At 41.9% G+C, this 12830-nt stretch overlaps 1 protein-coding gene across 1 annotated transcript in view; it reads left to right on the forward strand.

Moving 5' to 3' along the window:
• The first annotated feature begins 1954 nt into the window (after positions 1 to 1954).
• The window catches only part of LAMA1 (laminin subunit alpha 1), a 102525-nt gene continuing 91649 nt past the window's right edge, over positions 1955 to 12830 (forward strand). The window contains exon 1 of the mRNA XM_065668024.1: positions 1955 to 2047. Coding sequence (XP_065524096.1) covers positions 1966 to 2047 — 82 coding nt within the window. The 5' untranslated portion in view covers positions 1955 to 1965. The remainder of the gene's footprint in view (positions 2048 to 12830) is intronic.

The following is a 12830-nucleotide window of genomic DNA, read 5'->3' on the forward strand; positions in this document are numbered from 1 at the left end:
CAACAGTGAACTGTGGAAAAGGGACCACAGTAATCCTCTTCTCCAAGAAGGTATGTACTCGAAATTTGATAAGAGCCTGTTTTCTCTGGGAATGATTATAATGAACATTGAAAAACAACGATGTAGTCCTGCAGAGTAATTCAATGTGTATATTTGAGTTACGAGTTGTACACAGAGATGTTTAGTTAAACTGTAATAATTGAGTCAGGCAATAAAGTCCAGAGCTGGATCTCAAGATTTGTTCTCTAGCTCTTGTGGAATATTCTGATAGGCATAAATGAATGTAATAATAAACTGGCACTTATCACTGCATGGATGTCAGCATTCTTCAGCATGCTGCAATTTGAAGAAATGGTTAAATGCTGTTATAAAGCTGGAAGCTGGCAGGATTTTATGTTGCACAGATGCTCCCTCTTTGCCTTTCCTTTGTACTTGGCTCCCAACTGGTACTTGTAATCCTGCACAGAGGATTCCTTAACCTGACCTCTACGATTTTAGAACAAATGACACTCTTGCTCTTGAAATTTGTTGACTTTTCCCTCCACAGATGTTTTGCTTTCCTCCTCCTTGCCTGTCCTGAAATTTAAGAAGTGCCTGGTGTGAGCAAACGACAGATCTGTTGGAAGGTACAGATGTGGAATGTTATTTATTTGCAGTCTCGAAGGCCTTTGATAAGGTTTTATGGCAGAAATTACTCATTTTTTTTATCTTCTTGACCCACAGTTTTTTCCTGTTTGCCTATGTTTTGAATATAAATTGCTATGCCTTCTCAAGTATAACTCGTAACTCTGAGTTATACGATAAGAAATAACTTTATATGAGTATGGAAATTTCTATTATTTCCCTGCATTTCTTTACCCCAATCTACAGAAGCAACCAGCCAATCAAGCTGAAGTCTGAACTCGGCAAGCAGCTGCCTCAGATTTGAAGAACATACTTGCAGCTTAACTCTGCTCATGCAACTCACAGCTACTACTGTATCTTAAAACACAGTTTCACATGCAATTCAATGCAGAGAAGCACGTTTTCCTAAAACATAAGCAGCGTGCCTTGCAAGCGGGGAATTTGCATTTGAGAGACACTTCTGACTGAAATTTCCCCACCTCAACCAACTTATTTTGGTTCTTTTCCCAGGAAAACCCTGTTCCTTGCTGCAACCTACTTGAAATATTCGTTAAGGAGCATTGTAGATAGGAGCTCTGCAACCTGACAAACTTTGAAACAGGAAAGCCCAATGGGGATGCACTTTCCTGAGGTATTAAAGAAACGTTTTTATCTTGAGGAATTTCTACAACCCATTTGTTGTAGTTTAAGCTAGTTTCAAGAGGTAGCTGAGCATTAAAAAGGTGGAAAGGCTTCCTGCAGGACAAAAGTAGTCAATCTCTTAGTTTACCTTCCAAGGAGGGAACTCGTTTCATTTACAGACATGGCTGATTTGCTGTGTTTATGTGGAGTGGAAGCTCGAAAAACATCAGCACGGGCATGAAGTTTCAAAGTTGGGGATGACGAATGCCCAAGGAAAGCCTCAGCAGCCGATTTTTTTTTTTAAAGCACATGAAAATATCAACCGCACAGGAAAGCTGCGTGTTGAATTAGCTTAGTAACACTTTCTCCCCCACGCACTTTTACCTTGTTATTTCGGACACTCACCTTTCCCTTCTCCCTTTCCTTACAAGTCTCAGTTCACTAATTACACCTTTACATAACGTTTTAAGACACTGGAGTGGGGGCTCGCCGAGCGCTGCGCACCAAGCGCAACGCGCGGCCGGGGCCGCCGGTGCTTCGCGGCCGGCTTTGCAGGAACGGACACGTGTGACTGAGGTCCCCAAGCGTAAGTGTGCGAGGGGGGTGTGTGCCTGCGACCGAGCCCCGGCGGTGCGGACGCGGGGCGGGGCGGGCGGGCAGGCTATAAGGCGGGCGCGCTCGGCGGGGCTGGCAGCGTCCCTCCCGGCGGCAGCGGTAACGATGGGCAGCGGCGACGGGCTGCTGCTGACGGTGCTGGCGGCGGCTTCACTGCTCTGGGTGTCGGGGCAGGGCCAGCCCCGAGGTGAGCGGGCGGGAGTGCGCGGCTCTCGGGGTACTTAGTGCGGTGCAGTGCAATGCAATGGAGTGCAGTGCAGTGCCGTGCCGTGCGTACAGAGTTTGCCTGCAGTCCCGAGGCAGGCTTTCGTCCCCGCGGGGCAGGGGGAGCTTTGGCGGCGTGTCCTGGGTAGAGCCAGTACGGGCGGCTGTACTGTGCGGCCAGGGGAGACCCACGAGAGGAGGCGGGCTTGGGTCCTGCGGTGCTGGCCGCCTCGCTGCCACGCTCTTTCCCCTCTTTTATCCCTCCTCTCCCCCTATCTCCGCACTTCGCAGCCGCCCTCCCCCCCCTTCCTGGAGCCCTTTCTTCTCCCTCGGCGGCGGGGACCACTGCGCCCTGCCGCCTCCGGGGCCGCCCACTCCCTTTGTGGGAGCCGAGGGCCGCTGCGGAGCAGCAGGAGCCCGGGGAAGGGGCGGCCCGGCGGGGAACCGGCGGCAGGACCTGTTCCCCACAGCAGCGCGTCCCAGCCAGCCGGACCCCCCAGCACAGCCCCTCTCCTGGCGGGAGACGGGGCCGCAGCCGCGGGGATCCCGCTCCGGGGAGGGAGAGGGCAGGCAGGCACGAAGGAAACCTCACGCTGCCGCTAATGTAACCCAGATCAAGCTTTGATGGAAGGAGTGAGAGGATCAAAACCACTTTGCAAGCGTGAGGCAGGGATAGCGTGAGGATGCGATGGCGATAATTCAGGAAAGTTTTCTCTGCTTTTGCACGTGGGGCGGGGCGGTGCATTGCCTCCGGGATGCCTGAGCGCTCCGCGGCGAGGTCTTGGTTTGCGAGTAACTTCATCGGAGGCATCCTCTTTGTTCAGAGTGCAGTAGCCTGTATTTTCTTACCGAGGCTGAAGGCAGGGAGCAACAGCAGTTCGCTCCCTGTTCCTGGGTAACAGTTGACTTCGGTATGCTCGGTTAGGAGAGGAAGCGCTGGTAGGCAGCAGATGCTTTTACCTTTGGCTTGATTCAGCTCCTGCTAGAGTCAACATCAGAATTTCTGCCGATCTCTACTCCCTGCACACTACTTCCCAGCTGCATTTGTTCTCTATTAAAAAAAAAAAAGAGTGGAAAATGGTTGGAAGGCATATGTTGTGCAGATGCATGACTTAGACTTCTTTATGGTGAAGCGTGGTGTTCAAGATGGATACAGTGTGGGAGATTAGCATCTGGAAGGTTACACACTGCAGTATGTTTATTAGTATCATTGTGTGTACAAACCGTCATCATCCAGGTAAGGACACGAAATCAAGCCCAAGTAATTTGCACAGTCTGTATATTTCAGCTGGTAAATACATACACCTCGGTTATGAAAATTCAATCTTAGAAACAAATGAAATGCCAGACAAAACGATGCACAACTTACTTTTGGTGGTTTTTTTTTTTTTTTGGTTTTTTTTTGGAAGGTACCATTATGCACACCAAAATATCTTTTACTATTAACTCATGTTTGAATATGCATGTTAGCACACAGTTTTAAGAGGTAAGAATTTTCTTAAAGCTTGTCAAAGACAATTAAGAAGAGTCCATACCTTTTTTGCAGAAATTTAGTGATCTTCTGCAGCTTTCGCAAATAGTTTAGTGCTGATATTCCAGCTTTTAAGTAGCAGGTCACATTGTTAGAGGCATCTTGATAAAATGCATATTTTTATATTAGTGATGGAAGATGCCAGTATCTTTGATTGCTCCTAAGCCACCAACCTGGGGCTATTTAAGTTCATAATTACATTTTTGAAGTTGAAAGATCAGGTCAGGAGACCATTATTCCCATTTGATTAGGTTGATAGAATTTTTTCTTTCTCAGCATGAGAGCACAGATCATCCAGGGAAGCAGTGAGTATCAAACCCTGCTGGTGGATAATTGCCTTACAAAGACCAGAATTCAAGATAACTGATCCTAAAACAATGTGAAGAATGCAATGCAGATTAGAATAACCCTGTTGCTTCTACAGAAAGTAAACAACTGAAGCTCAAACTTGTAAGCATTGTAGTGATGTGAAAATACAGTTTGTGGTGAGGCTGGAAAAATTTCTCAGAGCAATTGTAAGAGCATTGGAGAAGTTTTGGGGAAAGGCATTTTGGCATGACCATGGAGAGTACCTTGATAGCACTTCCAGCATTTCTTGGGATTTTTTGCCCAGTCAGCAGATGAGGAAACGAGTGTACGATGGTTGCAGGAGTCTGTTAGAAAGTTCTGAAGTCCAATCTAACAGAGAGTATTGCAGAATAGTAGTTACTGCACTGAACGGCTCTGAAGATTAATAGTTGGTTCTTACAGCCTAAAGATGAATATCTACATACCTGTAAAATGTAGTTGGTGTTTTAATTGCAGGTGTTTTGTTAAAGTGGCCCTATCATGTTGAAAAGTTGAATTTGTATTTTCAGTTATGTCTTTTGTTTCCACTTACTGAGTAACTGTTCCTGAAGCATTTATCACTATGATTTGGATCTAGATGAGAGTAATTTTACAACCTCAGAAGCAAACAGCTATTTCAGAGGCTTATGTGCAGCTTTGCTCTGCTGGAATGCATTCTTAATTATACTGGAGGTAGCAGTTACACAGACCTACGAAGTAGAAAGGGAAATCAGTTAATGGTTTTGCACACTATTGCCTATATTTCAATAAATTTGATTCTGTCCCTGTTGGGTGATTTTTCTATAATTAAGAAAAACATCCTACTGTAAATGTGTAGAAAGGGTAACTTTCAAGGCTGTAGCGTTAGACTAAACATTTCCTCAGCTGCACTCATCTCAGCTTGTTTTTGTTAACAGGTATGCTGTAGTAGCCTGCCCAGTTGTTCCTGCCTGGAGGTTTGGAAACAATAGTCTTTAAGTGCTGATGCTGAGGGGATTGAATGGCCCCAGGAAGATGTCTCGGGTGTCATCTGGACAGAGCTGGACACATGTATTTCTCATACTTCTCATCATTTGGGTTTTAAACCTACCTTGCTTACAGAATCTGGTTTGGTAGTTTAAGTATGCTTAGGCTATGACTAATACACAAATAATGACATTATAGTCAGCAGACACATTTTTTTGATGAAACAAGTGATATGGTTTGCATGTAAATCAGATTGTTGGAGCGCTTGCCCAGGAAGTGGGAGATTCAGGTTAATCTCCTTAGTTTGAGATAGTTTGAACCCACATCTCCAATTTCTGAATATACGCCCAAGTTGGTATAACAGGTAATGAAGGGGAGGAGGAAGCGTGTATGAAATCCCTCCAAACTGAGCTACTGTGCAGCCAAGAATGCAAGTTTAATGTGTGCAGAGAATGGGCAAGGAAAAAAACTGATGCTGTAGTTGGATCATAAGGGCACTGAAAGGGTGGAAGGAGAATCCAATTGCAGGCCCTACTTTCTTTTGTTTACTCGCTGCAAGCAGTAATCAATCAGATGTCTGAATTCAGGATAAGAACTTTTTTTATTGTACCCGTGTCTGCTGTATGTTTACTGGGTCACTCAAGCCTGGCACCACTCAGCAGGATGACTGTGCATCCCACCTGGTGGAGAAAGACCTAATGGAGGATGGCGAATTAGTTCCTCAGAGGTGATGTGCCTAGGCAGGTAGATCTTGGTTGTCTTGCTACAGCCTTCTACAGTCAAAGATGTTCTGTACATTGATATGGTTTCCTCTGACACTTCCAAAACCAGAAGTCAGACTTCCAGAGTGTATTTGGATGGCCATAAAACTCTGAAGAAAAGTCTTCTTCCACTTTCAAAATGAGCTGGATTTTGCATTCCTAAATGTTTTTTGTATGAGATGAAAAAAATATGCCACAGGTACTTTATGGTATTGCAGGTTTGCGTATGCTAATGGCCTGAATAGAGCTTGTTTCCATCAGTCTTAAATACCATTTTCTTCATGAAATCTGCAGCAGAAACATGAAGTACCTTGAGACTTGTAGGAAACTTCAAGGCTCTGCTGTTTGTAACTGCAGTGTGAGGCAGGAGCTAAAAATATGATGGGAGTCTGAGGCAGAATCACTTAACATTGTGGTAAGCCAAAACCTTTTATTTTTTGCAAAATTGGGCAGAATGATATACTTGGGTTAAGTTCTCACTTTTTCCTTCTGTCAGAAACCTCAGATACAGAGAACCTACACACCCCTTGTGTCTTCATGCGGGTTAAGTAGTAGAACCACAAGATATTTATTAACTGTCCACGCTCTATTTAACCTGTTAGATTATTTGATAAGTTCCATATCCACACACACAAAGGAGCACAGAGGAGCAAGGTGGGGCAACCTAGTAGTGAGCCTACAGAAATGAGCTACTGGAGGGAACATTAGATCCAAGGCAACTGCTGGCTAGACCATGGGATCTAGGAGCCAACCAAGAGACCCATCTGCATGTTTGTATCTGCCTCAGACAACTGGAGATGAGAAGATCCAGGGCCAGCTGCAAGGCAGACTGAACATATTGGCCAGTAACTAGAGGGATCTGTAGTGAGTGTGTTTTGGTGTGTTGGCTGTGATGAGGTGATGGTGCTGTGTGTGAGGAAGTCTATGAATCAGTGGCTGGAGTGGGGCTACAGGCATCAGGGGCTTACATGTGCAGATATCAGCAACGGGAGAGACCCCTAGCATACTAAGAAGGGGCAGCTACTGGCCAGACTGAGAGTCCAAGTCAGGCTACTGAAGGAATCCGCATTGCATATATATCTTTACATGAATATATGTTTTCTGCTTTCCTCCAACCTGATCAGTGGGAGCAGTGAACAGGATGAGACTTGTTGATGGTTGCATTTGTGTGTTTATGTTTTGTCTTTGCTTATCTTTGTGGCTGGGCATATGTATATACATGCATGTGTTGCATTATGTGTGTGCCTGCTGGGAATACATGTTCAGCTTTGCTACTGGCTGGATCTGGGAGCATGTAGCTGCAGCATCTGCCTCTGTGCTCTGTTTGCACATCACAGCAAAACTTTGTAGAAGAAGAGATGTAATTCTGGAGCTTATGTTTTCTCTGATGCATTTTAGATGTTGAAGCCTTTGTGTAGTGGACTTCATTCTACATAGTACTCTACAGAAATCAATTTTAGATGAGCTGTCTATGAAGTCACCTCCAAGGCCACGTTGCACATCCCCAGGAATGATGAATTTGGGGGTACCATTGCATTAAAATGATAAGGTTCCCTATATTCATAGAAAGCAGCACAAATATATTTTCAAACTTTTATTAAATAGAAATGGAGCTCAATCATATTAAAAGGAATCTCTAGTGTAAAAAGAGTAATGTAAAGGGTAATGGATCTCAACTAAGTGCACACTTCGCTAACTGGGGTAGGAGAAAGCATCAGCAAGCCACAGACTTTCTTCTTTTCTCAGGGTACAAAGGTATGTGACAGAAAAATCCCATGAAAGCATTCTAAGTAGACTGAAGATTAAGATAAAAATAAAAAATTGTCTGTCATAAATATTTTCTCCATTCCCTGAGGGCCTAGAGAATGCATCTCTGGAAATTCAGGACTATCAGTGTGTGTTGATCAGTTGTTGGTATTTACAGCAGTCTCACACAGGATCTTCAAGTGGGGTTTGCTGCCTTCTCCTAGATATATTTTTTCTGTCCTTCAGGTATCCTTTTCTGACCAAATGGAGGAATGGTGCATCGGAGAAGTTTTGCAAGATGAGATTGGTTGGGTCAGCTTGCAGGAATTGTGATTTGTTAATTGGCATAAACCTTATATGCACATCAATCAAACTTCCCATTTATATATGCTTTTAGGTACTTGAATGATATCTCGGAGGCTGTTTAACTGCCTCTGCAAACTAGGATATAGGTACAGCTCTCTCTGACTTCGACATTTGAGGCAGCTGCTTCATCTGCTTGTGGGTCAGAGGAAAAGATTAGGTGTAGCTGCGCTCCTTTTTTCTTAGTTACTTCTGATATTTAAGGGCTTTAATGATTTGTCAGTCATTCTGCTTTTTACAGGGGAAAAAAACCTGCTTTTTTCCTGAGATGTAATTATTTTATACCCATTTTTTTGAGTATTAAAAGCTGTATACATCACAGTTTTACAGGAAAACTAGAGGACTTATTTTGTGGGTACAGTACCTAAAAATAACACTCTAAAAATTAGAAAGCATAGAAGTGTAAGACTAAAAATACTTTCAAAGTGTAAACCTTCAGTATCCTCATTACAAAGACAGGTAGATGCACATAATTTAGATTTCCCCTGCTGATTGTGAAACAGCAGTGACCGTTCCTTAGTTTTCCCTTGTGTTTCCAGCAGAGCAAAATGGGTTTATAGGATTCTTTGGTTTTACCCCAAAACGTGATTATTTTATTTTATTTTATTTTATTTTATTTTATTTTATTTTATTTTATTTTATTTTATTTTATTTTATTTTATTTTATTTTATTTTATTTTATTTTATTTTAAGATCTCCCTGGAAAATTGCTGTGAGCATGTGAGCTCAGAAGGCTGTTGGAAGGGTGTGGAATACATGGCAGACAGTCTCACCTGCTGTGCCCTTTCCACAAATGGTCCAACCTTGCAGGCTGTTTAAAGCACCAGTTAGTGGGGATTGATGCACTGAGTTGTTTCTTCTTGTCTTTTCTGGTCTTTTCCTACCAGGCAAGGCCATGAAGATCCCACTGCTGCTTTGTGTAGGCAGAGTAGATTTCAGCCTTCAGCAATTCTTTCTGTTTTATCATCTTTAACTTGTTAGCTTTTGATGATTTTTTTCTAAACTGTCATTTAATACAGTACCAACTCCACCAGAGATATTCCCTAACCAATTCTTTTAGGTTGAAGTTTCAGATTTGAAAGTTGTTTTGGAAACAGAATGTAATTCCTTTCTGTGAACTCACTTATTGTGCACTGAGATCCAGCCAACTCTCTTAACTCCCGCATGAGAATAAAGGTTAAAAAGCTGTTTAAGAAATGGTCTTCCCAAAGTGGAATCTTTTTACTGCTATTTTGTTCCAAAATGACCATAAAGATAGGTCCATGTCCATTGCTTCTTTTATCATATACCTATAAGCTTTTATTTGCTGAAAGACTTGAGAGGACAGTTCACAAAAACAATTTCTATAGCTTTGATTTGATCACCGGATTTTATTTCCTTGTGGATCTGATGAAGCAGAAGTTTTCAATAGCAAATTACTAGCTCTTCACAAATCAGTGGCACAAGTCATAATAAACCTTGGAATTCAACCACTGAACATAAATGCAGACTGGTGCTTGCTTAGGTTCGTATTGATAGCTTATTCAGTTTTCTGAAAGCACAACTGGCATTTTGCCTTCTGTCACAAAACTCATCTGATCATAGAAGCATGTAAAGAAATGCTTGTGTGTGACAAAGAGAAGAAAACCTAGTAGTGACTGGTGCTTCCAGTGCAGTTTGATTTTGGCTGGGTGCTGCCCTTCCAGGGAGGCCTGGAGGAGGGTCTAGGTTGTCCCCCTCACTTTATATCCATGGGTGCCAGCAGAATGAGCTCTGCAGCCATGGCAAGTGGTTGTGGGCAGGCTGGATGCCTGGGAGGATGTCAAGCTGGGGAGCCTGGTTGCACCTAGTGCTCCTCCTGGCCAGTCACTGCTGACTTCTCAGGGCTGTTCCAGATCCATCAGGGTGTATCTAGGCAGTTATTGAATCCATTTGAGTCTAGCACCAGCGGCAGGCTTGTGCTTGAAAAACCTATTAATCAAATTATGCCCTCCCCATTTCTGGTTGTTGCTTTACAGAAGTGAGAAAACCAGCTCCTGAAGGTGCTTTGCTACTAATAGAACTGCATAAGGAAGTCCAGTGTGTTTTCTTGTCTAGTTTTCTCTTACAAACATAGAGCCAATTTCTCATTCAAATGCATGAATAGCTAATACGTGTTTTGTTATTCTCCATGCCACACCATTGATTTATTTCACTTGCCTTTGCAGTGCTGCCTTTTGTGTCTTATCTTGTACTGTTGTAAGAGGGGGACAGCAAGATAGGCTTATAAGTGTGTGCTAATGCCTCTGATGATTAGATTGTTTCTATTTTATTGGCTGAGAAGGGCTAGTTAACAGAAGCTTGAAGTGAAATTCCTTTGAATAGTCAGGATCTATGTAAACCCTGGTTAAATTAGGGTTGTGAAATGCATGCTGTTGAAATTTTTAGGATTCCTTTTATTTACTCTAACTTGAAAAGCCTCTAAAATATGTACTCAATTACTTCTACTAGAAAGCACCCTTTAAAATATTCTGAAGAGATAAAAATTTGGATGGGAAAATGAAGGCTCAAATAAACTCCACTCACTTTGGGAGAACTGCTGTAAATTTAAATTTATCTACTCACAATTGTTCATTTATTCCTTCAGTAGTTGCTAACTAATGCATTGGTTTGGCAAGGGCCTTATTTAATTGCTCGACTAATCCAATTTGCTTTTATGGGGTAATATTTCTCATTTGCAGAACTAAGAAAAACATTTTTACAAATAGAAAGCAAAGCTAACTTAAAAAAACCCCAAACAAAACCAAAACAACCCAACCTAACAAAACCAACCAACCCTGGGTATTTTTTAGGGTTATTTTGGATATTAATGATTAATCTGTCTAAAAGTTGATCAGAATTTTAGGAGCCATAATTTTTTTTGCTAATGTAAGAATGTGAGCTTGTTACTGAAATGGTCTTTGGAAGTAAGCTGAATTTTAAGCTAAAACTTAAAGGAATAAGGCATTGCAAGCCTTATCCCAATTTAGCTTCCTTGAAGAAGGTTTAGAGTGTGTTTGCCAGCATTGTACAGAGCAAGTTTATGATAGCTAAAGGATTCCAGCAGATGCTAATACTAGAGTCAAATGGATGACCACTCTTTACTTGAGTGGTTACACAAGGGACAGCTTAGTTCCTTGCATTTTTGATAATACTGTAATGGGGACTTTTCTAACTGAAGAAATGATTCTACAGAGTACAGCACAGGTTTTCTATGAGGTGGAGGAGGCTGCTTTTTGCAAATAATGAGAAGGGGATGTATGTAGCAGGGCAGGGAACTTCAAGATTAATTGTATGATGAATAAGGGAGAATAGATCTTTCCAATGTGATGAGTGATAGTATATGGTGTGAAGGCAGCAATGAAGCAGTAGGTACAAAGCATGACTGCTAGTGGACAGCTGTGTTCAGTGTGTATCTTAATTTGGGTCAGAGATTGCCACACTGATCTTTAGCTCCAGGGACATGTGAAGTTGCTCAGGCTTTTTACTGTGAGCTCTTGGTATAAGGATCTGCTGTTGCTGTGCTGCCATAGCTAATAGTGGCAACGGATAAATCCAAGTTTGGGTATCTCTGGTAAGCTGAAAATCCTGCTGTATTGATAGGAAAAGAGGGCAAGAAGGGGCTTCTCAGTGGTGCAGTGGCATGGAAGATGTCAGGATATTTGTCCCAAAGAAGTACTGTGTACCACATAGCACCAACTGATGATACAATCGCTCTCTAACTTGAGCAGTCTTCCTCAGCTTTTCTATTCTTAAGGACAACAAGAAACAAGGTGCCCAACCTGCAGCCCTACCTATATGATCACTGCATTTCCCACAGTAATCAGCAAAACTATGTGTTTCAGGGTAGGATCTAAAATATGCTTTGCAACTTTTTTTAGCGTCAGTGTAGCATTGCTGAATTTTAAATGGAACTGCTTGAACACTCAGTTGTGGTCTTCAGGTTTTTAGAATTTTCTATAAAAATTGCCCTGTGGGTTGAAATGCATCATTCTTGTTTTCAGGCCAAAGGCAAAATGCTTTCAGGACACTTGATTAAAATTCCATGTGGCTGGCTGAGTTATCAAGCATTGATGGCAGTACAGAAGAGAACTTTTTAAGAAGTTTGCAATATTAATTGTTATTTTCCCCTTTTTATTTTTGTGTCCTTAAAATCACACTTTTTCCAGGATTTATCCTGTGTGACACAAATGCCTTTGGTTTTCATGAAGGCATTTACTGTAAAAACAATAAAATGAGGGTTTGAATGTGGTGAGGGTTTGAAACACAGAAAATGTGCAACAGATGACTTGCTATTCATATTTTTAAAAGAGTTGCAGTATGTGCCCTGTACATTTGTTAACCTGTGTGCCTGGAGACCAGCAGATGTAAGAAGGCATTGTGATTTAGAGTTTTACTTTATTGCTTGGACTAAAATACCTAGGAAAAAAGTGGCAGGATATGGTTTTTTTGCAAAAAGTAGAATGTGTTCTGCAGCATACTGAACAGCTGGTTATAACTGAAAAAAACCAAAACCCAAACCCAAAACAAACCCTACCGAAGTTATTTTCCAATTAACTATTTAAATCAGAGATTGCAAAATCTCATCAGTAGAGATAAGGGAATGATCAAGTTTTGCATGCCTTCAGTGCTTCTCAGTTGCAAATCCTTTCAGTTCCTTTTAACCTGGAGGAACTGTGCTTCCTTCTACCCAAGAAGATCTGGCAGTGATAGAGATCTTATGTGCCTGGGTAATGGCTTTGTGCCTGCTGGAGTGAAAACATTTTTCTTCCATGTCTAAAAAAACATGTCCTTGTAAAACCGGAGTGCTGGTAGTTCTGAAGTGCTGAAAACTCTTCTACTTGAAATAGCTTTTGTTCATTAATGTAAAAATTTCACTTATTTTAAATAGAAATTTAACTTCATCTAAGGCAGCTGCAATTCATAATATTAAGATAATGCATTCATATTGAATGCACTAATGAAAAAAAGTGAAATAAATTTTGTTTTTACATATGGCTGGTGAATAACAAGCTTAAATGAACTAAGTGAAAAATACATTTCAGAGTTCCTTTGTAGTGCACCTTCTTACTGTA

This window comes from Lathamus discolor, chromosome 2 (assembly GCF_037157495.1).
Source record: "Lathamus discolor isolate bLatDis1 chromosome 2, bLatDis1.hap1, whole genome shotgun sequence".
In the NCBI taxonomy this organism is placed as follows: Eukaryota; Metazoa; Chordata; class Aves; order Psittaciformes; family Psittacidae; genus Lathamus; species Lathamus discolor.